The following is a 24,298-nucleotide window of genomic DNA, read 5'->3' as shown; positions in this document are numbered from 1 at the left end:
TGACTCTTATTGATGTTATTCTAATGAATGCAGTGCGATGGGAGATGGCTGGAACATGAAGAAATCAGTATACTGTATGTAGGGGATGTTATTAGCACAGGAATCTTTCTTCAGGTACAGTGGGTGGGTTGAGAGCTCCGTTAAGAGCTCCGTTGCTTTCTGTGTGATACGTGGAGCTGAGGGGTGGAGGGTTGGGGGGTTGGGTTATGCAGTTGGGTTAAAGATTGTGTTATAATTTTGGGTTTCTTGGCACAATGTACTAGATGTAAGCTAAATACCGAATCTTATTATTAAACTATGTTAATGAAATGCTTTGGAGGGAAGTGTGGGATGTGTGCTTCTGTGAAATAATGTTAGGATTCGGCTGTTGCCTTGACAACACAGCCAGAAAGCAGTAGGATGGGCTTTAAGCGTGGGGGCGGAGCTTAAAGATTATAGCCTGCCCTCTTGACAAGGTTTTGATGGACGGAAAAAAAAAACAAAAAACAAAAACAACTTTTGTCCCATCCCTCTCCCTCTTGAACTTGCTGCTTTGACAATTAAATATGTAAAAGGTTTAATTGGTATTTATTTATTTATTTATTTATTTATTTATTTATTTGAAGGAACTTTATTCCATTTTGTTTTCATTTATATATTTATGTATGACTGCTAGATTTTTTTTCTCATTCTTGATTTCTGACATTAATATGTATGTATAAATAAGGCTTATTGGGGCTTTTTCTCTCTTTCTCCTTTTTTCAATTTTACAATAAAAAAATTTAAATGAACTCCGAAATCTTGTGTCAGGCTAATTTTTGTTCCAGAACCTGGTGTGTTTTCAAAGATAGTACACATTTATTTGATCAAAGTGCTACATTTGAAGAAAAAACCTGAAAAAATGTACCGTTTTTTTTTTTTTTCAACTACCAGTTTGATATTTTACATGCAATCCTACAGGAAGCGACCACAAGGCAGGTGGAATGTGGTTATTTCCAAAGTAGTAAACAGTTCAACTTTTCTGAAAAGCGCAGCATGACTTCAAGCATCTGACAGTTCAGGTTGCAAGTTGGGGGCGGCAAGCAAGAGAAACATTGAATTGAAAATGTTTATTGCCGATATTATAGTGCAACATCGCTATATAACTAAAAATAAGATGTTTATATTTGGGACATTCACCAGTATGTGATGTGCCGTCCCACTTTAACTGTGGCTGCATACAGTCAAGTAACACAAGCAGCACAAACTCTTTTGATTTTCTACATCAAAAGCTACAGTGAAGGCAAATTAAACCCTTATCACCAGAGCTGAAACAATCTTTGTGCTCCAGCCAACGCTGTTTCTTGGGGGGGAAAAAAAAACAAGCACCCTAGACGTTTTTCAACACACTGTAACCATAAGAATACTACCAAAGAATCCTAGCTAGTACAAGCTAACTATCTGGTATTATTACTATTATTATTATTACTATTATTAGATAAAATTATTTTTCAGTATTTAGTGGCAAAGAGGATGCATGTTTCTCATGAGGGACAGATCATTAAGAGGAATGTCTGTGCAACTAGACAGCATTTAAATGACTTTATTTGTTTTACTTTAGTTAAAATGGGACCGGTCTGTGACATCGGATACCAATAAAAATCCCCAAACTAACAAATTTGTTATCTCTAGTTGCATTTCAACTTTAAAATACTGACATTGATATATGTCCAATTGAACCTCCTCATATTTGCTCTTCAACAAGACCATTTTTTGTTCCATGTTGTTGTTTTTTTCGCTTATCCTGATTGGTCATGAGCTGTAAAGAGGTTGATGTCAGTTGGTGCAACTTTATGTCATTGTAGTTACTGGCACTTTCTCTGTTACTTTGTTAGTATGGCCTCACTACAGCATCACTACAGCCTCACTAAGACCTATATTACATTATACTTGGACTACTGTGAATCAGGGAAGGGGTTTTGTTGTCAATGGATTGGACTGGGTTTTTAAAAAAATCAAGTTGTCGCTTTTTTGAAAAGTTTTTTAACTAAAAAAAACAAAACACTGGAGGTTTTTAAATAGTGGACATACACAAAGGGTATGGTGCAACACCTATCATCAGGAGATCACAAGTTTGAATCCTGAGGATGCCTCAGCCATCCATGGCCGGGAGTCCAAGGGGCCAAACATTGGTTGTGTTCTCAGGGTGGCATAATCTTTCTTCTGTCAATCACAGGAATACTAGCCAATCACAGGCATCTGTGAGCTCATGTATGTAGAAGAGGGTAGATAGCGCTTTCCTCCATGTGTGTTATGCTGCCCTGTGATGCAGCATGAGCAGAAGTTTGAAAACGTGGTGGCTTCACGTGTCTCAGAGGAAGCCCATGTTAGCCTTCACCCTCCCTGGTTGGTAGCTTTCATGTCAATCAATCAATCAATCAATCAAAGAAATTATTGGACTCTTCTTAATCAACAAGACAAACTCCTATTTTGAATGACTCATCTTTCTAACACTTTTCCATGAAATGACAAGACGTTCTCTATAGTTGATTCCATTCTTGATCACACGTTGATGAGATGTTGACCCCCTTCACTTGAGAAATAAACTGTCCCAATTATGATGAAGCGTGCAGGCTGGTCGATGAGGAAAGCTGTCAGTTCATCTTTATTAGGATCAGCTAATGAGAATCAATCTCCCCTCATGCTCTCCTCCATCTCTGCATGAGCACTCTCCCGGTTTGCCATGGCCGGATTATGAATTAGGATTATCATTAGGAATTAGGATAATAGCGCCTTCTGAGAGATCAGCAGATTATATTATTTATAAGATTTATGACTTGAGTACTTATTAGCAATGCAGTCTTTCCTGGAAGCAAATAACATTCAATGCCTGAAGCCAGGCGTGTCAGTGGGCTCGAGAGCAAAGCAGGATATTGAATGCGAGTGTAAAAGGACAGATTTATTGTGCATCTACTTAAAGGACAGACATCTGCTTGGATGCATCTTGGTAAATCATCACTGACTGAAAAACACTTTATAGCTCTTCAAACTTTCTTTGAAACTCACAACAGTACAGAAGTGATGTCAGCTCTTCCTAACACACCATACTTAGACATAAGTAAGCAGTAAAGCTCAAGCTAATATTTGTGTACATTCAAATGAGGATGATGTTTCCATCATTCAGGGACCTGCGGGCCATTATAGCGGCATGATTTTAGTGTAGATTTCCACATCAGCAGGTTTGCTGAGCTCAGCAAACTGAACAGAGGAAACACTCTTTCCTGATCAGATTTTAATTAATGAAAGAGTTACATGTACTCAGAAATCTTGATTAGTGAAAGCACACGCTTTATTTCACACACTATGTATCTTTTATGCCACAGTGCTGTTGAATTCTCGAATCTGATTGGTCAGATTCAGATCACAGGTTTGTTAACATGCTCATTCTGATATGTTATTATTTCTATAGAAACAGCTCAATCACAGGGACACTTGTCATAATCTATAATCAAATCAAACAAACAAACAGTTGATAGGTTGATGGTTGGAGATGTTTGTTTAACTTTTTTTTTTTTGTTTAACCTCAGAAGTCAGAGGTAAAGCTGTAATTTTCTGACCCAGGAAGGTCTTCAGGGGTTTGCATTTTATTAAAATTAACTACAAGTGAGGGGGAAAAAAGAAGGGAATGACTGCTTATAGCCGTTTTAACGTAAGTAACCGGAACTAATCTTTACAGACATTTTACAACACCACAACTTTAAATGTAGCTAAAAATAGTTGAAATGTATGACGTGACATTCATTAATAAGCAAAAACTTTAATTGCTGGCAAATTAAAAATAGCTGTGGTATAAGAGCAATAAAACACTTACTATTATAGGAAAAGAAAAGGTGTCTGGAGAAATTTATCAAAGTAAAATAGACATTTGCTGTTGGAAATGTAGTGAAGTAAAAGTTAAATCTGACAAATATTTATAGTACAGTCACATATTTCTATCGTATCATATCGTAATATAAAGCACTGATATTTTATGCTAAAAACATTCAGTGTATACACTAAAAATACTGTAGTATTAAGCTGTAGCTGAACTGTATTTGTGTTCTCTGGCTGTACAAGCCCGTAGGAGACCTTTTTTTGCTCCATATCATACACTGAAATCAATCAAGCAGCTGCGTCTAATCAGTAAAGTAAATACATGTGATTTGGGGCATTACATCGCAATAAAAACTGCCAATACTGACAATTTTCTGCATCTCTCCATAACTGATGCCATGTCCTCTGTTGAAACTATGCATGAGTTGCCTTTCAACAGGGACAGGGATGAGCGCAGGTAAACTCCAGCCTGGAAAAGGAAGGAAATTAGAATGATCCATAGTGAATCAAATTGAAATTACATATGCTGTCCTTGTCTTGTCCTTTTCGTGCTGTGGCCTGGTAAGGAAATTTGAATTTAGTAAATAAGAACACACTTGGTCAGCTTGGTAAAGTTGTTATTAAAGTTATTGGGGAGAGTCAGCTATCTTACCTTTATAGCAAGCAGGGTCAAGGCTTGAAGTTCTTGGCCTCCAACCCCATACTGCCTCGCCAGTCTTCACTGCAAGACACATTTCCAAAGGATTGAATCATTCATGGCCTACAGCTCTGATTTGACTGGATAACATTGTGATACTGTGTTTCACAAGGGAAAAAAGTCACATGGAGACTGAGAGAACTTTTTCACTCAACGCTTGTTTAAACAACACCTGTGTAGCAGACTAATTCCTATGCTAAAGTAAGAATAATCTCATTAAAACTTTAAATTAAATCCAAGATCACTCCTGCATTAAAGCATATCCAAGCATTTCAAGTCATGAGTAAGCCTGCAGATGTCTGTACTAAACTACTAATTCAACTAAGTATTTTACAGCAGAGAAATCAAACGTTTGTTCTCACTAGTGCAACTATAAGCATTTCCAACTCCAAATCTTGCCCAAATATGTGCTGCCCAATGCTGCCATCATGTGGTTATAGTGATTAATGTCACTACTGATCACACACTCCATCCAGATCAAGGATTACAAATTACATCTCACTTAGTATATTTTTTTACTAATAAGTGCAAAAAAGGTTGTTCAAACTGACTGAACGTATTACTGATCATAAAGCATCAGTCAACCATGTTGCAGCAGAGCAATGCATAATATCACACAGATACGGGTAAAAAGCTTCACATTAAACATCAGAATGAGGAAAAAATATGATTTCAGTGACTTTGACCATAGCATGTTTGATGGTGCCAGATGAGCAGAGTAATTTTGAAACTGCTGATCTCCTGGGATTTTCGTACAGAACAGTCTGTAGAGTTTACACAGAATGGTGCGAAAAACAAAAAACATCCAGTGACCAATAGATCTGCCAGCAGAAACACCTTGTTGAGCCAAAGTGAGAATGGCCACACTGGTTCAAGCTGATAGAAAGGCTACAGTAACTCAAATAATCACTCTTTACAGTTGTGTTGAGGAGAAAAGCATCTCAGAACACACAACACATCAAACCTTCAGGTGGATGGGCTACAAAAGCAGAAGACTGTGTGGAGTTCCACTCCTGCTAGCCAAGAACAGGAATCTGATGCGCACCACCCCCACCCCTCACTCCTGCGTATTTTGTTGTTTTCCCTGCTCTCACACCTGATCAAGCTAATCAACTAATAAACCCACTCTTCCCAAATGGACGTGGGTGTGTTTAGGCAGGGAAAACACCAAAATGTGCAATGCAGAGATACACCAGAACCAGGGTTGGGAACTGTAACCTACTGTATACAAACTCACTGACTACTTTATTAGGAACACCTGTACTCCTGTTTATGGCTGACAGAAGTGGAACCCGATGTGGTCTTCTGCTGTTGTAGCCCATCCACCTCAAGGTTTGACATCTTGTCCATTTTGAGATGCATTTCTGCTCACCACGGTTGTAAAGAGTGGTTACTGTAGCCTTCCTGTCAGCTCAAGCAAGTCTGGCACTGGTCCAAAGTCATAAGATGACATTTCTTTCCACATTCTGATGTTTGACGTGAACATTAAATGAGTATATGTATTGCTCTGCTGCCACACGATTGGCTGATTCAGTAATTACATGAATGTGCAAATGTAATAAAGTAGATGCTAATTGTGTATATACTGTATATACTTTATAACAGAAATAATTGCTGTTTTATTTGATTTATTCTTCCATTTCAGAACCTCTCCCTATCTGATGTATTCCACTTTTCTTACACATACACAGGCTCCAGAATCTAATCATTGTGGGTTGATGATAATGTTTGAGATAAATGGTTACACAGTGTAGCCTATATAGCCTCGCTGATCAAATCTGTACTCAGAAAAGAACTCTTCATCACCAGGGACATGTTGTCATGGCAACTGGTTGCAGCATAATCACAACAAGCACCTTACTCTGGGTTGATTTGAAGCTCTGCATCTTCTATTACTACCATTTTTCACACCTGGCTCTCTGATGGATGCATGACGAACAGACAATGTACTGAGATCAAATATCTTAATGTTCTGAAAAGACATGGCAAAGGAAGGAAAAAGATTATTGCAATTATAGTCTAAACATCCACATCCTAGACAAAAACTCTAATCTGGATTATATTATGGGTTATTACTATAGGTAATCCATGTTGGTGGCCTGGAAGTGTAAAAAAAAAAAAAAGTAACAAACCAAAAAACACAACAGTGTTTCAGAACCACAACCACAATATGACTATCACAAGGAAAAAGAATTGCTTTTTTCAGTCTGTTATTTAGTTACCCTTGCCTAGATTTTTTTTAAATTATGTATGTTATTAAAGTGAGGAGTAATTCTTTCTTCTGAATAACCCGAGTTCCTTTAGGCGGGTTTTCAGTGTTCACATACTCATATTAATGCTGTGCAAAGTTGAGAGCATGTCTACAATAAAATCATATGAATGCGCTTAATAAAAATTAAGAACGAATAAAAGCATCATTTCGACTCATGTTATGTCTTAACATCCTCCAGAGCTCTGTTTTCCAGGTCTCTCAGACTGATGTGCACTGTAGCCAATCAGTAACAAGCAGGTGATGTTGAATAAGGACCGCCCCTTGCCATTTTTTTAGTTGACGTTGATGTGTTTTGCGGTTGTGTTTACGTATTTGTTATCATGGTTTTGATTTGCTGTTATGTTTATAGTTTTGCTGTGGTGTTTTTAGTTTTGAGGTGTTTTCGGGTTTGCTGTTTTGTTTTTTGTTGTTCTGTTTTGTTTTCACATTTTTGTTGTCATGTTTTAGTTTTGCTGTTGTGTTTTTAGTTTTGAGGTTGTGTTTTTGTTTTACTGTTGTGTTTTTAGTTTTGCTGTTATGTTTTTTGTTTGTAGTTGTTTTTTGTTTTGCTGTTGTGTTTTTGGTTTGTTGTTCTGTTTTTGATTTTTTGTTGTATTTTCTGATGTGCTGTTGTGTATTTGTTGTTTTCACATTTTTGTTCTGTTTTGGATTTGATTTTGTGTTTTCTGATTTGCTGTTGTGTATTTGTGTGTTGTGTTGTCACATTTCTATTATGTTTTTTGGTTTTGCTGTTGTGTTTTTGGTTTTGTTGTGTTTTTGACATTTTTATCATGCTTTTGCTGTCGTGTTTTTGATTTGCTATTGTTTTTTGTTTTGCTGTGTTTTCTGATTTCCTGTTGTGTTTTCTGATTTGCTGGTGTGGTTTTTTTGTTTATTTGTTTTGCTGTTGTGTTTCAGGTTTTGCACTTACAGGCCACTGCTGCATGCATTTGAGTTACACGGGTTTAAAAACAGCAGTGGCTGCTAACAGCATCCTAAAGACCACCAAACACCTTTCCACTGATGTGGTTTTCAGTTTATGTGCAAGTTTTCAGGTGCTACATGATACAAAGGAAAGAAAAAAACAGCCTCTTTCAGTTGAAAAAAAACAAAACAAACCACGATCTACTGCCTTGCTCCGCTCTTTCACGTGGAGCCTGGCCTTGACGAGAGTCCTCGACTCTTAACATGCTGATAACTGTGGAGAAAACACCACAATCACATTACATTAACTGTGTTTGATACATATTGGATATTAACTAATATTTACAAACAGCCTAGACCTTCAACAAATCTGTAATACACAAACCACAAGCTTGTGTTACAGCTTACACTAGTGTTAGAAGTGTTCTTGAAATGAGTGTGGGAAAGTGTGCAGGTACAAATATAATGGTGGTTTAGAACAGTAGATTCACTCATGGAGTGGAATTACATAACATGCCATAATGCTGTGGATTCTCATGGTCATACACTGTTATACTACACTGCTGTTGAATTCTTCAATCTGATTGGCCAGAAGTTCTTGATTAATTTTCTATAACAGCAGCTCTAGCAGTAATGTGTATTGCAGATGCTCCACCTAATCTAAGACTAATAATAAACCAATTTTGTATAATAATTATATAATTTATACAATATGTCATTTAACAATAATAAAGCTTTCTGTAAGGATCCATTTATTTGACATTTATGGAAGGAGTCTCCAGTGTCAGTGCTTTCAGGATAGAGGACTTTTTGTGCTTTTCGGTTTCTTGTAACTTGAAGAGAGAATTAAAAAATAAAAAGTATGGTGAGGGAATGGACTGTTTATAGCTGTTATAATGAAAGCAATAACAGGAGCTAACTTGTTTCCTAGGACAATCCACAGCATTAAATGTGGAGTATTTAAATGTAACTATAATTGGATTTAAAAAAGTAATTAATTAATTTAAAAAAATTACTTGGAAAACATCTGTGGTATAAGAAGAATAAAACACTTTATGACATGATGTTCCAGGAAAATAATTAACACTGCGGTGGCAATGGGCCATTTATGATTATTTTCTTATAACAACATCGCATATCATGTTTTACTTCTTACTTATGCTATACATTAATCATGTCAATGATATTAGCTAATGCTAGCTGTTTAGTTTTAAAATGCAAAATACAACCAAACGTTTTCCCTCCGAAGCTCCTAGGATAAAACACCTGAGTGCTCGTGCAACAGTTGGAGCTTTCTGAACTGACAGATAACTGACAGATGACTGACAAGCAATCATTGATATTTGTTGGTTCACATCACTTTTTTCTCTCATTTACAGAGCTCACGGTGCCACAGAGACTTTTTCCTCTCAGCAGATATTTTATTGAAAGCTGCTCCTTGATCAGCATGATCTTTGTAGCCTAGGCAAGATTAAAATGGAAATAAAACATTTCCTCTCGTTTTAGTGAAATTTATTTATGGTTTCTTAAAGCTAAAGTGTAAAGTATGCATATTATAAGCAGATCTACCTATCTTCTCTTTCTCTCTCACTCTGTGTGTGTGTGTGTGCATATATATATATATATATATATATATATATATATATATATATATATATATATACTGTATATACTGTATATAAATGCATAAAAACCCAAACTTGATTTTGCATCTTTTTGACTGTTTGCCAGAATTCAGCTCCAACGTCCTCTGACAAGTTTTCCCGGATTTCCATACATCCGTAATCTGCACATATGCTCATTATATTATATACTGTAGTAACATCTTGCTTTTCTGATATTGGTTCATAAGTCACATGTCCACCTATTTCTATTATTATACTGACATATGGTAACTACCTGTGACGTTTTCTCTCTTAAATACCAAGTTCTACGTCTTTAATTGAATAGCTAAAACATAAAAAGTACCCAAATTATTCCCATTTTGTTCACCTTCTCACTCCAAACCTCCCTGTTTTGAGGTTATTTTGTCTCTGATTCCAGAGCCAATTACTCTTTTCTAATGTTCTCAATATAAGGTCTTGTCTACATGCCAGATGAACAAACAGACCACACAAGTTCAAGGTATGCTTCGAATGATAATTACAACTTATCTCAGATGCAACAGAGGTTCAGCAATTAGAGTGAGTCAGGAGCAAAACATTGACATGACATCCACTTTTTTTTAGCTTGATACCTTATTTAGTAGCTGCTTCTGTAGGTTTAACGTTTACACCACTGACTCTCAGCTGATGACAGGCGCAGCTCTGGCTTTGATTATGTAAAAGGGCAGCAGAACGGACCTGCGTGTTCATGTGAAAAGAAGATTACACATTTTAATTTTTATCAGAAGAAACATATGCAGCTCATTAAAATCATTATCCAATAGGTGCAAGGAAGAAAAACAAGGTTGATGCCTTGAGTGAAGCCTTGAGCTAGATTTAGCAAAAGGCCAAACCAGCCAACCACAGAGACTAAAAACAGCGCATGAATAAGACATATGATTGACTAAACAGTGTGTGTGTGTGTGTGTGTGTGTGCGTGCTCACCTGACTTTCTGCATGGTGCTGCAACACATCTAAATTTAATCTCTCCAGTAAACTTGCCTCCATATATCAATCACACTTACATAGTACAAGTACAAAAGATGATATGCAAGGAATAAAAAATGATGGGGCATGTTGTTATAGAAGAATAATCAACATCTGGGTGGTGTGATGTGGACATGAGGCAAAGTTACTATTACCACCCCGAAGTTGATTATTTTCATATTGTATTTTATTCCCAAAGTGTTTTATTCCTCATATACAAAATAAATGACACATTGTACTTTTGGGCAGCATGGGGGCAGACTGAGCAGCATTGACTTCTCACAGCTCCCAAGTCCCCAGTTCAATCCTGTGCTTAGGAAACACCTGTACACCTGATTATGCATGCAGTTATCCAATCAGCCAATCATATGGCAGCAGTGCAATTCATAAAATCATGCAGATACAGGTGAAGAGCTTCTGTTAATGTTCACATCAAACCTCAGAATGGGGGGAAAATATAATCTCAGACTTTGACCTTGACATGGTTATTGGTGCCAGACAGGCTGGTTTGAGTATCTCAGTATTTCTCAAGTTTACACAGAATGGTGAGAAAAACAAACAAAAAAAAAAAAATCCAGTGAGCAGCAGTTCTGCGGGTGGAAATTGACAGTAAAGCCATAGTAACTCAAATAACCACTCTTCACAACCATGGTGAGTAGAAAAGCATCTCAAAACACAACACTGTAAACCTTGAGGCTTCAACTGCAGAAGTTCCACTCTTGTTAACCAAGAACAGGAATCTGAGGCTCACTAAAACTGGAACGTTGAAGACTGGAAAAATGTGACCTGGTCTTTTTCCAACCTTCAGCTGGGTGTTTTATGCCTGTACTTTCCACTGACAGAATACATTAAGCTCAAGTGACATTATAAAAAGGCCAGCTTGTTTTTGAGTTGCTAAGATTTGGATTAAACCCATTTATTTCAAATCACTGGCTATGTTTCATGAACCCCTGGGAATCCCCAGACCTCACTTAGAAAAAAAGGATATATATAAAAAAGAGCCTTAAAATGACTGTCCATAAGAGTGGCCACTATGCAATTTTAAACAATACCAAACTTGTCCAATCTTGACCTGCATTAAGAATTATTTTAAATAACAGAAACCCTACACAAGAGTCAATCCCTTTCCAAACTGACTCTCATTTACACGCACATTCAAATCAAATTCACAAACTTCAGTTGACCTGAAAACACCTTCTTCTCACAAGCTCCCCTCTTAACATTTAACAAATTATAACAGACACCAGCATCAGTGCAAAAAATATCTCTTTTATTTATTTTTTTTATTATAGCATCGTTACACAGACAACAGGAACAGTTTTGACACTTGTGAACGTTGCCTAAGGAAAAGATAACTTTGGCAAAAAGCAGCAAACTAACGGGAACACATATCAAAGAGAGAACTGGGGTGCTGGGGATTACTGGAAGCTTGCAGAGCGTACGATAAATCACATTTACAGAGGAGCGAGAGAGAGATTTACTTATTCACAATTAGCGAGGGTGAAAGCAACTGAAAATGCACAGTGAGTATACATCATTAATGTGCTTAAATCAAATCTCTTAAGGATTGACATCGACAAGTATTTCCCCTTCGGTCCAAGCAAAACTGATGGAGATCAGAAATAAAGTATAGTACAATCTTTTAAAATGAGTACAGGTGAATACACGATATTTCCACCCAAATGTAATTCTGAATACTATAAAGCATATGGAAACATCCAAGAAGCTTTATTTACATCGACAAGAGGTTAAAACTGTACAGCTCGGTCAAACTTCATCTCAATGACATTATACAGCAAGTAAGTTGTACACCAGGGTCATATTTTATGCGACAAGATTTTTCTTTATCAATAAACAGATCTGAACGTCTTTTAAAACATGCTTGATGAAAATAGGAGTTATCCGACATCACGGGTTTGAGAGAAAAACCATGCCTGAGACTCTCTCACATTTTCATTAAGAAGGTTCTGACCATGAATCTCAAGCAAGACGCCCGCCAGACCTTCACCCCCGTGTTATCCTTTAAATCGCCTCCTCAAACAACTATTAAATAATCATTTGGTCTGTAATTGTAAATGTACATTTTCATCAGGAACATAAACAAATGCTACAAGGGAGAAATCTGACTATAACTTTTAATCCCAAGTCGTAAGAGAGTGAGCTGCAACCAAACTTACATAAAGGCATACTGTGCTTGTAAGTTCTATAATGGGAGGGGGAAAAAAAAAGCAATCCATTTCAGAAAAGATATATTTGATAGCAAGTTTTTTTTTGTTTTTTTTTAAAATTAGAATCAAATTTAAGGTGCCTCACATTTTATAATTTAATCTTAGTTTATAATGATACGACAGCTACATTGTGAAGTCTAGCTCAAAATGAGAGAAGAATCAATTTTTCCTTTGGTGATTGCCATCAGCGTATCTTTTACCCATTCACTGTGGTTTTACTCAGTTTAAAGAGCAACTCCAGCAAATTTCATTTAAATAACAGAAATTTCAACTGTATTATCTTTTATTTTGATTATTTGTTCATTTCTAGGGACCAGATAGTGGTGGTAGGCTGCAAATGAGAAACTGGAGAAAACAGTAGGATTTAAAAAATTTTTCTTGTACCTCAGAAGTATTAAAAAAAATAATAATAATAAATAAATACTACAAGGCAACTGATATACTCGTCTTAATTGTTTTTGTCTTCGGGAAAAAAACTGTGGTCACGGATTCCGAACTCCTTAACACTGTCTTTTAGGGGTCTAAGCACTAAATCAATCCAGAAGAAGTACGCTTCAACACTCAAGTAGAACTCCGTCAAACATATATAACATCAATCAAAGTCCAGCACATAATTTCTTCCAATAATGGAGCTGTAATCACTATTTATTGTGCAGGTCAATCTTTTAAATTCATGCTACCTGCAACATGTTTCATTTATTAAAGCACTGAGCTTCCTTTTGCTGCTTTGTTACTATATGTAATAAACATCTTGTGCAAATTGTCTGCATTGGACCATCAGATTATTATGAACGTACATTACCACTATATACATATCAAATGCGTTTATTAGCCTGCCAAAATTAGCTTAGTGTGTCAGGTTTAAAATGAACATTTACCAAAGTCTGGTATGCTTTTCACTTCTAACTTCTAAAAGAAAGATGAGAGAAGCAACACAACACAGGCTGTTTTATACAGACCAGCCAAAGTTTTGCTGCGGGAGCAAATACACTCATCTTTCAAATGGACCAAAATACACATCAAGAAGTGAATAAAATGATGCATCTGTCAATGGTCAACCCTTCCTCCACAACAAGTTTGAATAAAAAGCCTGCTGGAGTTGCTCTTTAAAGATAAAATGATTCCGCCTGAATTAATAGGTCAATTCTCTTTCACTGAGGCAGACTAAAGCTAAAATAAAGTGCGACTGCTATGAGCAAAAATGGCAACAAATAAACAACCATTTCAAGCATATATGCATTATTTACAAAAAATACATTTAAGTACATATAAGATTACACCTTTTAACCATTTTGCAGAGGAGAACATTGTGAGTGATCTAATTATTAATGTTTCTGTCTCTGAATTACATGCAGTTACTAAATGAATGTGTTGATTATATGTGCTGCTAGTAGCTGTACATTTATCATGGGGGACGAAGAGAATAAACAAACAGGCTGGGTAAATATCTTCCATAATGAAACACTGGTGTCAATTAACTGAGTGATTTTTTTTTTTTTAATTTATCCTTTTGGTTTCTGAATGGTAGGAATTTTGTGTGGATTTTAAATAATCAATGCCACAAAAGAAAAGAAATGGCTTCATTTATGGATCTGCCAAGCATTAACTACAGAAATCCTATAGTTGCCATTTTTAAAATATTAAAATAATAGAATTTGCATGAGCAAAATACAGTACGCAGCCACGATACTGTATACACTATTATACAGCTGGGACATAATGTTAAGCATTAATTGGATCCTTTTATGAAAAATTTGACTACAATAACACAAGTGCTAACAGCAAACACTGATCTGCTGCTGTAAACAGGACTATCTTAATGTGCTTTGTCACTGACACTGAAAAAAATCTGGATTACATCCAAGTGAGCACATCAGTCGTATTACTGGCTTCATCTTGCCGCCATCTTAAGGGCCGCTCCCATGTTATTAAATTTATTAGCTCAAGTGGGGAAAAAAAAAAGCCTTGGAGGTCTGTAGGATTCTGTACAATGGAACACAGACCAAGATTTATAATATATGATGCTGGTTTGGTAGCAACTCGGTTAATTCGTTAATGAGATGCGACTCTAATGTCACTTCGTTGTCAAGTCCAATATTCTGAATGACTCACACAAAATACTACCAGTCAGTGCTGATGTGTACGGAAGTACTTACTCAGCCTCTATCACGAAAACTTTTCTCGTAATGACATTCTTACCCCAGTGCGTTATATCCGGATCAACTGCGTCGAAAAAGAGCAAAAAGTGCCATTCAACTCAACAACAAGGCAACTATTAGAGATTACCTCATTACAGTCATCCCCTGATACACCCTGTCAATTCAAGAAATAAAAGGAAATCCATTTTAGTTTCGAAATCATTTTTCGGTCTGATTTTTTTTTTCTTAAGATCCAGCCTGCTGGATAGATTTGCTTTAAATTAAATGTAAAATTAAAGTGGGGTCACTTAGGTAGACAACCCCATAACGATCCTACCTGACTACAGAGAAAAGTAAGTATACAATTTAAATGTTATATGGTTACTGGATGAATTAAATGAACACACTTTAAATCAACACACTTTAACATAACCTCCATTTGTAGTAATGTAGAGCTATTAAAAAGCAAACAAACAAACCATTAATTCTTGTCTATTAGGCAGGAAAAAAACAGAAGAGCCTCCTTTTTATGTCTCTCACTTTCATATATATATATATATATATATATATATATATATATATATATATATATATATATATATATATATATATGTACAACAACATATTCTGCAAGTTCTGAATCAAATAATATGGACAATTTTGTGTGCAATTTTGGACAAAGAATATGGACAATTTTGTGTGCTGAAGATTTTATGCCTCTCAAAAAAAAAACCAAACTTTAAAAGAAACTAAAATTTCACCTGGCGTGGATTCATATAATCACATTGATTCTCGATTTCAGATTTTAACTCCTATTTCTCCAAAGGACGTGCCCAGATGGCAGGTTTTCTGCTCTAAAATGGGAAGTTCAGCCATCTTGGATCCAGGCTCATTATTAGTAGCAGATGACAAAAAATATTGTGACTCAACTGAAAAGAGCTACACTCAGAATAGTTAATGAACTGCAACAGAAATTTTTTGAAAGAATAACAGGAAGCAAAAATAAATAGTCGCCTTAATTTTTACAAAAGGCTCATTCTGTAAGTATTCTCCATTACTCTAAATATTCTGTCTTGTCAGAAAATGTTGTCATCTTTAATTGGCTCATGACTATCACAAAAACGTAGTAAAATAATTAATTGTCAATAAATAGACTGTGTATCTCTAGATACACCTGCTTCCCCGTTTTAAACTGTTAAAGCCCCAATCAGGAATCGCTGTAACTGACTGCCTTTTCACCACACCCACTAGAAGACAATTACCATTCAGTTAACACGCTCAGCGCAAAAAATCCCTAATAGAGGCTTTCAGCTTTGTTCTCTAATCTTGCGTCGGTGATGTGACGTCCACGAATATGACACACGCGAATGAACAAAACCATAAACATCTGTGCCATTCCACCCCTCCACAGCAACACACAGTGGAGAGAGAGTACAATGAGAGGCGACGACATTACGCTATGGAGAGGTGATGGTGAGTTTTGTCTTCGTATGCCGCATTCCCGTTATTTTAGGTGGTCTTGACCAGGTCGTACACGTGAATGTGGAAATCGTCATCGTATTTGATGTAGTAGACGGAGGGCTTGGCGGGGACTTGGTAGATGACCAGCCCGGTTCTCTTCACTCCTTTGTCAGTAACATATTCAACCTGCTTACCCACAAGGCTCTCTGTCTCCTCGCCAGGCTTCCTGTCAGCAGGCAGCAGGTGCTTGTTCTCTGAGGTACAAATGGGAAAAAAAAATACCATGAGAACCTATACAAACTTTTTTTTTTTTTTTTTTGAATTCCAAACCACTTTCTACATTTCCCAAAGGTTGAGGGCTAATACATACGTATAGCCGATTACTACATCATTTTTGATCTGCAAGTGGCAAAACGTCGCAAGACAGCTGAATGCTTTAATTGACTGATCCCTACTTCTGCTTTATCTTCATGCCCGTTCAATAATGACATAGTAACTGTTGCTATTTGCCCTCTTCCTCATACATGAGCTCACATGCACCCATGATTGGCTAGTGTTGCTGTGATTGACAGGGGAAAGAGAGTATGCCATGCCTTCTACTCAGACAGCACAGCCAATCTTGAGTCACTGAAACTGGAGAGTTGTAGACTGGAAAAAGATCAAGAATGGTAGGGCTCCCAAAAGTGAAGAGCATATGCTGCCAGTAAACTATAAAGTAATTATTCTAACAGAAAAAAAAACAATCATTATTTAGCAGAAGAGAGCAGCAGAATGTTTTCACAGATCAACACAAATCCCTCACCTGCTTCAGGTAAAATGCGGAGGTCGCCTTCCTTGTAGTCGTCCCACAGCTGGTACATGTACAGCACTGGGTCCTTCTCGTAGGTGATGTAATACCAGTTAGTCATGATGGGGGCACGAGACAGCACCATCCCTCTCCACTCGTTCTTTTCTCCATCCTCTTTCTCAAACAGATGCTCTACCGCTTTCCCCACCAGCTCCTCTGGGTCATGAGGCACCTTAATCTTGTTGTTCACTATAAAAGGTAGAATAGTTCTTAACATGAGTTCACTAACCGAAAGGATCTGTTGACTTCGTTTACACAGCAGGACACATTTGGTTATTTCTTAAACTGAAAGTCTGCATTGCAAATTAACCACTGCAAGTAATCAACTCTGATGTAAATTTGACCATATTATATCTATTGTATCCAAACAGCACTGGCTTGCAGTAAAAATTTCACATTAATTATAAAATCTTACTAAATACCTGTAAAGCACTGAGCTGTCTCAGCCCACAGTACCTGAGCAAACTTTGGTCTATTATGATCATGTCTGCTCATGATCACACATAATAATTTGTTCTCTCTGCCTGCTGAGCTGCACATTTTCTCCTGCTGCCAAAATCTAACACCTTTCTACTGTGCTGTGACGCTCCTCAAGATCTGGACCGGTCTGATTCATCCTGATGCTCTACTCCTGTTCTGCTCCTCCTGCTTCTTTGGCTTGAGGCTATGCAAGCTGCTGTGGATAAACTCACATGGATACACTAAAGACTTGCACTTCCCAAGAACTTCTGTTGTGTTCTTAAAATCATCACAGGACTCCTATTCATAATATGATTACACTAAACAGTCCGTATCCCTTCAAGATATGTAATACCGTTTGCCTTTTCTCTCTATAACTGTTAACTATAATGATCAAAATCCCAGTATCCTGAGCTGTGATTCTTCCTCATGTCCTCTCAGGAGTTTTTCCTTGCCACTGTAACTGCTGACTCGCTCATTAGGGATCTAAATCTACACCAAGATTTCTGTTAAGCTGGTTCTGTAAATCAGCACTATATAAGTAAAACTGAATCAAACTGATATATTGTTCAGATTGGAGTCGCTTTTGTTTGTACATCAACAACACAACATTGTGCAACATTGTGTTCGCACTAGCAACAAAAACGCAATTCTATGCAAATTAGGTACGACATGGTAACATGAAGAAAAAAATCCAAACTATTGGCTCCACTGAATTCTGTCCCTACAGCATGGGTTTCTACTCTCACAACTTTAGCTCATAGCCTTTACTGAGTCACACTTACTAAAATAAATGCTTCGACCTCACAATGCAAAAATCATAGTTAGCATAGTTAGCATAGTTGTCAAAAACACAGCCACCTCCCCTGTACAAATGACAAATTATTAAAAGTTTTTTGCAGATATAAGAAAACCCAAAGCTTGGTACACTATATTCATCTGTCTACTGTCTGCATGCAGGAAATGAAAGCCAATCAATGATCTAAATCCATTAAGTAAAATAAATATATATGAAAGAAATAATAACTACAAAAAATAAAAACTACACTTCACACAAAGCAACCTACTATGTAAATTTAACCAAACTGTCGGTCATTGCAGGTTTATTACATGCCCAAGCATTCAAGCATTGGGTATTGGATGTGCAATATTGTCCAGCCAGTTGCTAAGTATCTAATACCATATACTACCTGACAACAACATGAACATTATGAGAATTCTCACAGAGAATTCTGAGAAAATTGTAGTTTTTATGCAACCATGTACAGAGTCATCAAAACAGCAAGGGCGACTGAAGCAAAACACTGCACCAGAGTTTGCTCTCACCTAAATAGGACTCATTCATCTTGCACATGTAAACCTTTTTCCTTCCACATTAAACAAGAAAAAAACTGACATGATGCAGAGGTGTGAACATTGCTAGCAAGATAATCCTCTGAGGCAGAGAGGAAAAAACTTTACCACAAAAACCCTAGCATACTTTGGTGGACATGTAGGCCTTTTTTTCCCCCAGATGTCTGCGAAGCAACAGCAAGAAATCAGCAAGGCGAGTTCAGTGTTGTTAATTGTTAAAATTGTTATTATTTTGTTTAAACTTCTTATTTTTTTCATTAAGTACTGCCCTTCAGAAGCTACATAAGATATTTACATGTTTCTCAGAAGACAAAATAATAATTCACACCCATCATCCTGTTCAAAAGTTTACACCCCCATTGTGTTGCCTTCTTGAGCATCAGTGAATGTTTGCACCTTTTGTAATAGTTGTGTACGAGTCCCTCAGCTGTCCTCAGTGTGAAAAGATGGATCTCAACATCATATAGCCACTGTTGGAAAGGGGTCAAATATGCAGAAGATGCTGGAAAACCAAAGAATGTGCAGGACCTGGAAAGTTTTTCTTAACAACAGTGGGCAGTTTAACTGCTCAGGACAAACAAGGGACTCATGAACAACTATCACAAAACATAAAAACAGACATTGATCATTCAGGAAATAACAGACAGTATTAAGAATCAAGTGTATGTGAACTTTTGCACTGGTTCATTTATATGTAAACATCTATGTGAAATAGCTTATTCAGGGCAGTACTAAATAAAAAAAAATGCAATCATATCACCCACTTCCTACTTGATGTAACAGTTTTCTAAACAGGTTTACTGGTTTGATGAATGAATTACTAAGGTGCAAAGTACTACAACAGTAATTTACACAACAGTTTACTTTACAAAAAAAAACCCCTCCAACACCTTCAAGTTGAGATGTGCACAGCTGACTTCCTGTTCACAGTACATGGCTTCCTGTTTAGCCTGAGTTCTACTCACCAATCTTCTCAGTGAGCACCTGCAGGTTGGACACGCGCTCGTCTTTAAACAGCTCGATGCCGTAGACACAGTCAAAGCCATCGTATTTGACCATGAAGAGCGACGGGTTGACGCTGAGCCGGTCCAGCACGGTGCCTTTCCACTTAGTGAGAGCACCCTTCTCCCTCCAGCTGTGCTGGATCCTCTTACCCAGAAGGCTGTTGGGGTCGGGGGAGAGCGAGTCGCTCAGTTCTCCGCTGCTGCGTTTCCTGAAGGATGAGAAAATGGGCAGATACAAAGTTAAACAAAGACTGTACATTATGTTAATGAGAACTACTAATTTAAGTAAAGAAAGATGCATACTAAATATAATTGCTTATATTTAAATTAAATATACATGTACCCTGGCTTATTCATGCAATCAGCCAACCATGTGGCAGCAGTGCAAAAAAAAAAAAAAATCATGCAGATACAGGTCAATAGCTTCAGTTAATGATCACATCAACATCAGAACAAGCGAAGAAAATGTGATTTTAGTGACTTTGACTGTAGCATGGTTGTTGGTGGCAAACTGGCTGGTCTGAATATTTCAGAAACTGCTGATCTCCTGGGATTTTCACACACAACATTCTCCAGAGTTTACACAGAATGGTACAAAAAACAAAAATGATCCACTGAGCAGCAGTTCTGCCAGTGGAAATGACCAGAGGAGAATGACCAGACTCGTTTGAGCTGACTGGAAGTCTACGGTAACTAAAACAACCACGCTTTACAACCACGGTGAGCAGAAAAGCATCTCATAACACAAACTATGTTGAAACAGATAGGCTACAACAGCAAAAGACCACATCAGGTCCCGCTCCTGTCAGCCAACAACAAGAATCTGGACAGTTTAAGATTGAAAAAACAGCACCTGTTTTGTTTATTTGTTTGTTGTTGTTGTTGTTTTTTTTGGCTCAATTTTGGCTGATTGGCTAACGAATAAGCTGGGGTACAGGTGTTCCTATTAAAGTGCACAAAAAACAAAATACAATAGACAATTTAAGGCTGAGCCGATGTGTACGCAAATCTATCAATCCAATTTAAATGCATGACGTGAGAGTAATATGTGAGGCATCTTGGGAAAACCCATCAGATGTCACTGTGGCTGAATTAGCCGAACAAGACAGGAAATTGGATTTTGGACAAAACTGGGTACAACATAACATTCTTTGACACATTTACTACAAGAAACCGTAACTATATTTCACCAAAACAATGCTTTCATTTACTTTCTAATCTGGGTATGACCCAGACAAGCCGTGAGTTGATGTATTGTCACATTAACATGAACATACTTGATTGACAAGCTTTCAAAACACATTATTGCGCTCATCAACTGATACATTCACTCTTCTATCCAAGATTAATTAATAAGAGAACAACAGATATCAGGAGGCATAAACCGATTGTTTTAGGAGGCCAGGTGATGGTGGGAGGTGTAGTGGGAAAAATGAGATTTACCATGGTTGATGGATTTGCCTTTAAAAGATAATGTGATTTAAACTGCTGCATGTGCAGCTGTGAGGCTGTGGGGAGCTTCTGATCACACTGCTTTAAGGATTGCTTTTATTTCTTTTCGTGGAGCAATGAACGAGGAAAAAAACCTTATTAAGTCTTGAATAAATGATCACTTATTCATCTTCAGTCACTACAGTGGATCCAGACCCTAGCCAGGAACAATGCGCATGAAGCGGGACTACATGCTGAATGGTCATCTATGATCAACCTGCTTGTGATTGCCGTGGTGTCCAGCAGCCGGTGAAGTAACAGAGCTGCAACAACAGCAAGACAGCAAGGAGTTGCTCTTGGAATTTAAATGTCTTATTTAAACACCTTGCCTCACCTCATGGAGCTTCAGAATGACGTCCATACAAATGTCCTGTTTCTACTGAGCTAACATAAAATATTTCCAACCCCTATATTTATACCACAGCGCTGCTGAATTCTTGATTCTGACTGTTCAGAAGGTTGATTAATTTTCTACAACAGCAGCTTTGACAGTAGTGCCGGCTGTAATTCAAACCACAGGTTTATATCAATGCACTGTTTTTTAGTAAGCTATCATTTCTATAGAATTAATAATAAACAAATTAAAAAAAAATAATCATTATTTTACACAGATATCTAAATGTTGACATGTTGAAAGGAGAGATTTATTTAACATTCAAGAAAGGAGTCTCCAGTGTCAGCGCTTTGTAACAGACAGTAGGTTTTTTGCCACGAGAAAGTCTTCAGGACAGAGGACTTTGCACTTGCTGGTTTCTTGGTAAAATAAACCTTTTTTTCTTATTAACTTCAGAAGAGAGAAAAAAAACAGAGGCCGCTACAGGAATGACTGTATAACGGCTATAACATGAGTGATAACAGGAACTAATGTGTCTCATAGACGTTGTACAATGTTAAATGTGACTACAAATGATTCTAAGAATGATGTGTCGTTCTTTAATAAATGAAAACTTGTAATTATGGACAAACTGCTGTGGTTTAAGTGGACTAAAACACTTCAGGGCATGCTGTTACTGGTAAATAATCAACTTCAGGGTCTACTTTGCATCAGGCTGTATCACACCTAGGGCTGATACCGATACAATTCCTCCCCATGATAAGAATTTGTCATCCCGCGATACTGACGATATAGTTGATGACGTGTTTACGTGCCACAACGTGGTCATCTCACAACGAGAACATGTATGGCGGAAGGTGGAGTTCCAACCCTCGACGAGGAAGAAGAATCAATCCCCAAAAAAGGAGCTTCCCCCGTAATACGGAAGCGGTTCAGATACAGAAGATCAGATGTGAATCAGACGGCTCTCAAGACTGCATTCTGGTGTGACTTATGTCCAGAAAGATCGTGTTGAACGTTACTATTTTCATATCGTCATTTATATAATTACCACAAAAACACCATGAAATATCGTGATACAGTTTTAAGTCTATATCGCCCCAGCCTAGTCACACCACCTACCCGACGTTTATTAAGTTCCTATAACAGCATGCCATCGTGTTTTCTTCCTTATATCTATAATACTGATGATGTGTATGAAATGATATAATACACAATTTAACTTGGGTACAAAGAGTGCAAAAGTGTATAAGTGGTTGTGACTTACCTGCCCCTTTTCTTGGACATGTTTTCAGTTCAACAACTGCTGCTGGCAAAGTGTGATGGGGAAAAAAAACACAAGATTAGGGACAAAAAACAAAACTAAACTAAACTAAATAAAGCAAAACGTCCAGGCACAGCTGCAAGGGAGGGGTTTCCATCTCTGCTTCAGCACGTGATTGTGACAGGGCACTAGTGCGCAGGATGTTGGGCTGTTTTGTTTTGTTTTGTTTTGTTTTTTCTATTTTGTTTTTCAGCAGACTGTAACGCTGTCACTTGAGATCTGCTGCATGACCGGATGAACAACAACATCGCCCATACTGCAGAAGAATTATTTATATAAAATGCATAACAAAAAAAACACAGCTCTGGTTGTTATTTTTCTCGTAAATATCTGTGTTGTGCATGAGTGAACAGATACACTGTTTAACAGCAGATGGCACGTGCTAATACTGCGGCATAACGACAGACTAGCTCGTCAGGTAACTAGCTCATTAGCTTAGCTTAGCTTAGCTTAGCTTGTTTTCCCCTGCAGCTACAAGCTGTTTATTTAGGCGCGTAAAAACCGGAACTTTGCTAACACACCGAATAACACGCCTCTACATATAAGCTCAGAAATATAAACATAGATACATACACTACTATATATCCAATATATATAATAAATTTAGCTAGCTAGCTAACTAAATAAACAACCATGTTTAACGTCACCAAAAAATGCTGCTCGTTTAGCTGTGTAGTGCAGCCTGCGCAACAGGCAAAAACCGCCTCAAATAAAGCCCATTCGTTTCACAAGTCACCTTAATTACTGTATATTAACATAATATCAACATAGCAGAGTAAATAAACTCAAAATTACCTGGCCTCTATTTTCATGTCTTCCCTCTGCAGAAAATTGTCTGCCTCATAGACGTCGCGACGTCAAAACGGTGCCAGTCATCGAGGGTTAAACTACAAAACCCAGGATGCACCAGGAACAACGTGAAGTCCAGATTATGGCCGTGTCCACGCATTGTATTATGGGAAATGTAGTCCTGATTTAAGTTTCCCTTTCTCATGAAACGAACTTTGCGAAGAGGAGATACTGTATGCATTCCTTCAGTTACTGTCTCGAAGTGACGCATTTCTGTGAGCAAAAACAAAACTGCTGATTACTGTAATAGATAATTAGTTGTTTTTGGATTTTTTTTTTCAAAAACAGAATGTTTTATCCTGATACGAGCAATGTATACATCCATAATTATACTATTGCATAATCTTAAAAATAACACAGTGTTAGATATTAAACATTGACAGCCTTAAGAGTGCCGTCATGGGTGCATTACTCACTAATAACCACTAGAGGGCCCTCTATGCATTTCATAAGAACATCCAAAGGGGTTGGGAATTT

General features: G+C 37.3%; 1 protein-coding gene across 2 annotated transcripts; it reads right to left on the bottom strand.

Moving 5' to 3' along the window:
* Window positions 1-11,582: 11,582 nt before the first annotated feature.
* zmp:0000000521 (spindlin-W) lies at window positions 11,583-23,880 on the bottom strand. Of its 2 annotated transcripts, none has more exons than XM_026925244.3 (5): window positions 23,768-23,880; window positions 22,916-22,957; window positions 19,785-20,032; window positions 16,963-17,196; window positions 11,583-16,414 (listed from the first exon to the last, which is right to left on the bottom strand). In XM_026925244.3, the coding sequence occupies exons 2-5, from the start codon at window positions 22,933-22,935 to the stop codon at window positions 16,209-16,211; spliced, it is 708 nt and encodes a 235-aa protein (XP_026781045.1). In that variant the 5' UTR covers window positions 22,936-22,957; window positions 23,768-23,880; the 3' UTR covers window positions 11,583-16,208. The 2 variants fall into 2 exon arrangements, with proteins under 2 accessions (XP_026781045.1, XP_026781046.1); XM_026925245.3 differs by having other exon boundaries at window positions 22,916-22,954; window positions 23,768-23,877.
* Window positions 23,881-24,298: the final 418 nt, after the last annotated feature.

This window comes from Pangasianodon hypophthalmus, chromosome 21, assembly GCF_027358585.1.
Source record: "Pangasianodon hypophthalmus isolate fPanHyp1 chromosome 21, fPanHyp1.pri, whole genome shotgun sequence".
NCBI lineage: Eukaryota > Metazoa > Chordata > Actinopteri > Siluriformes > Pangasiidae > Pangasianodon > Pangasianodon hypophthalmus.
The sequence above is the reverse complement of the archived record's forward strand: the minus strand, read 5'-3'. Positions and strand labels throughout refer to the sequence as shown.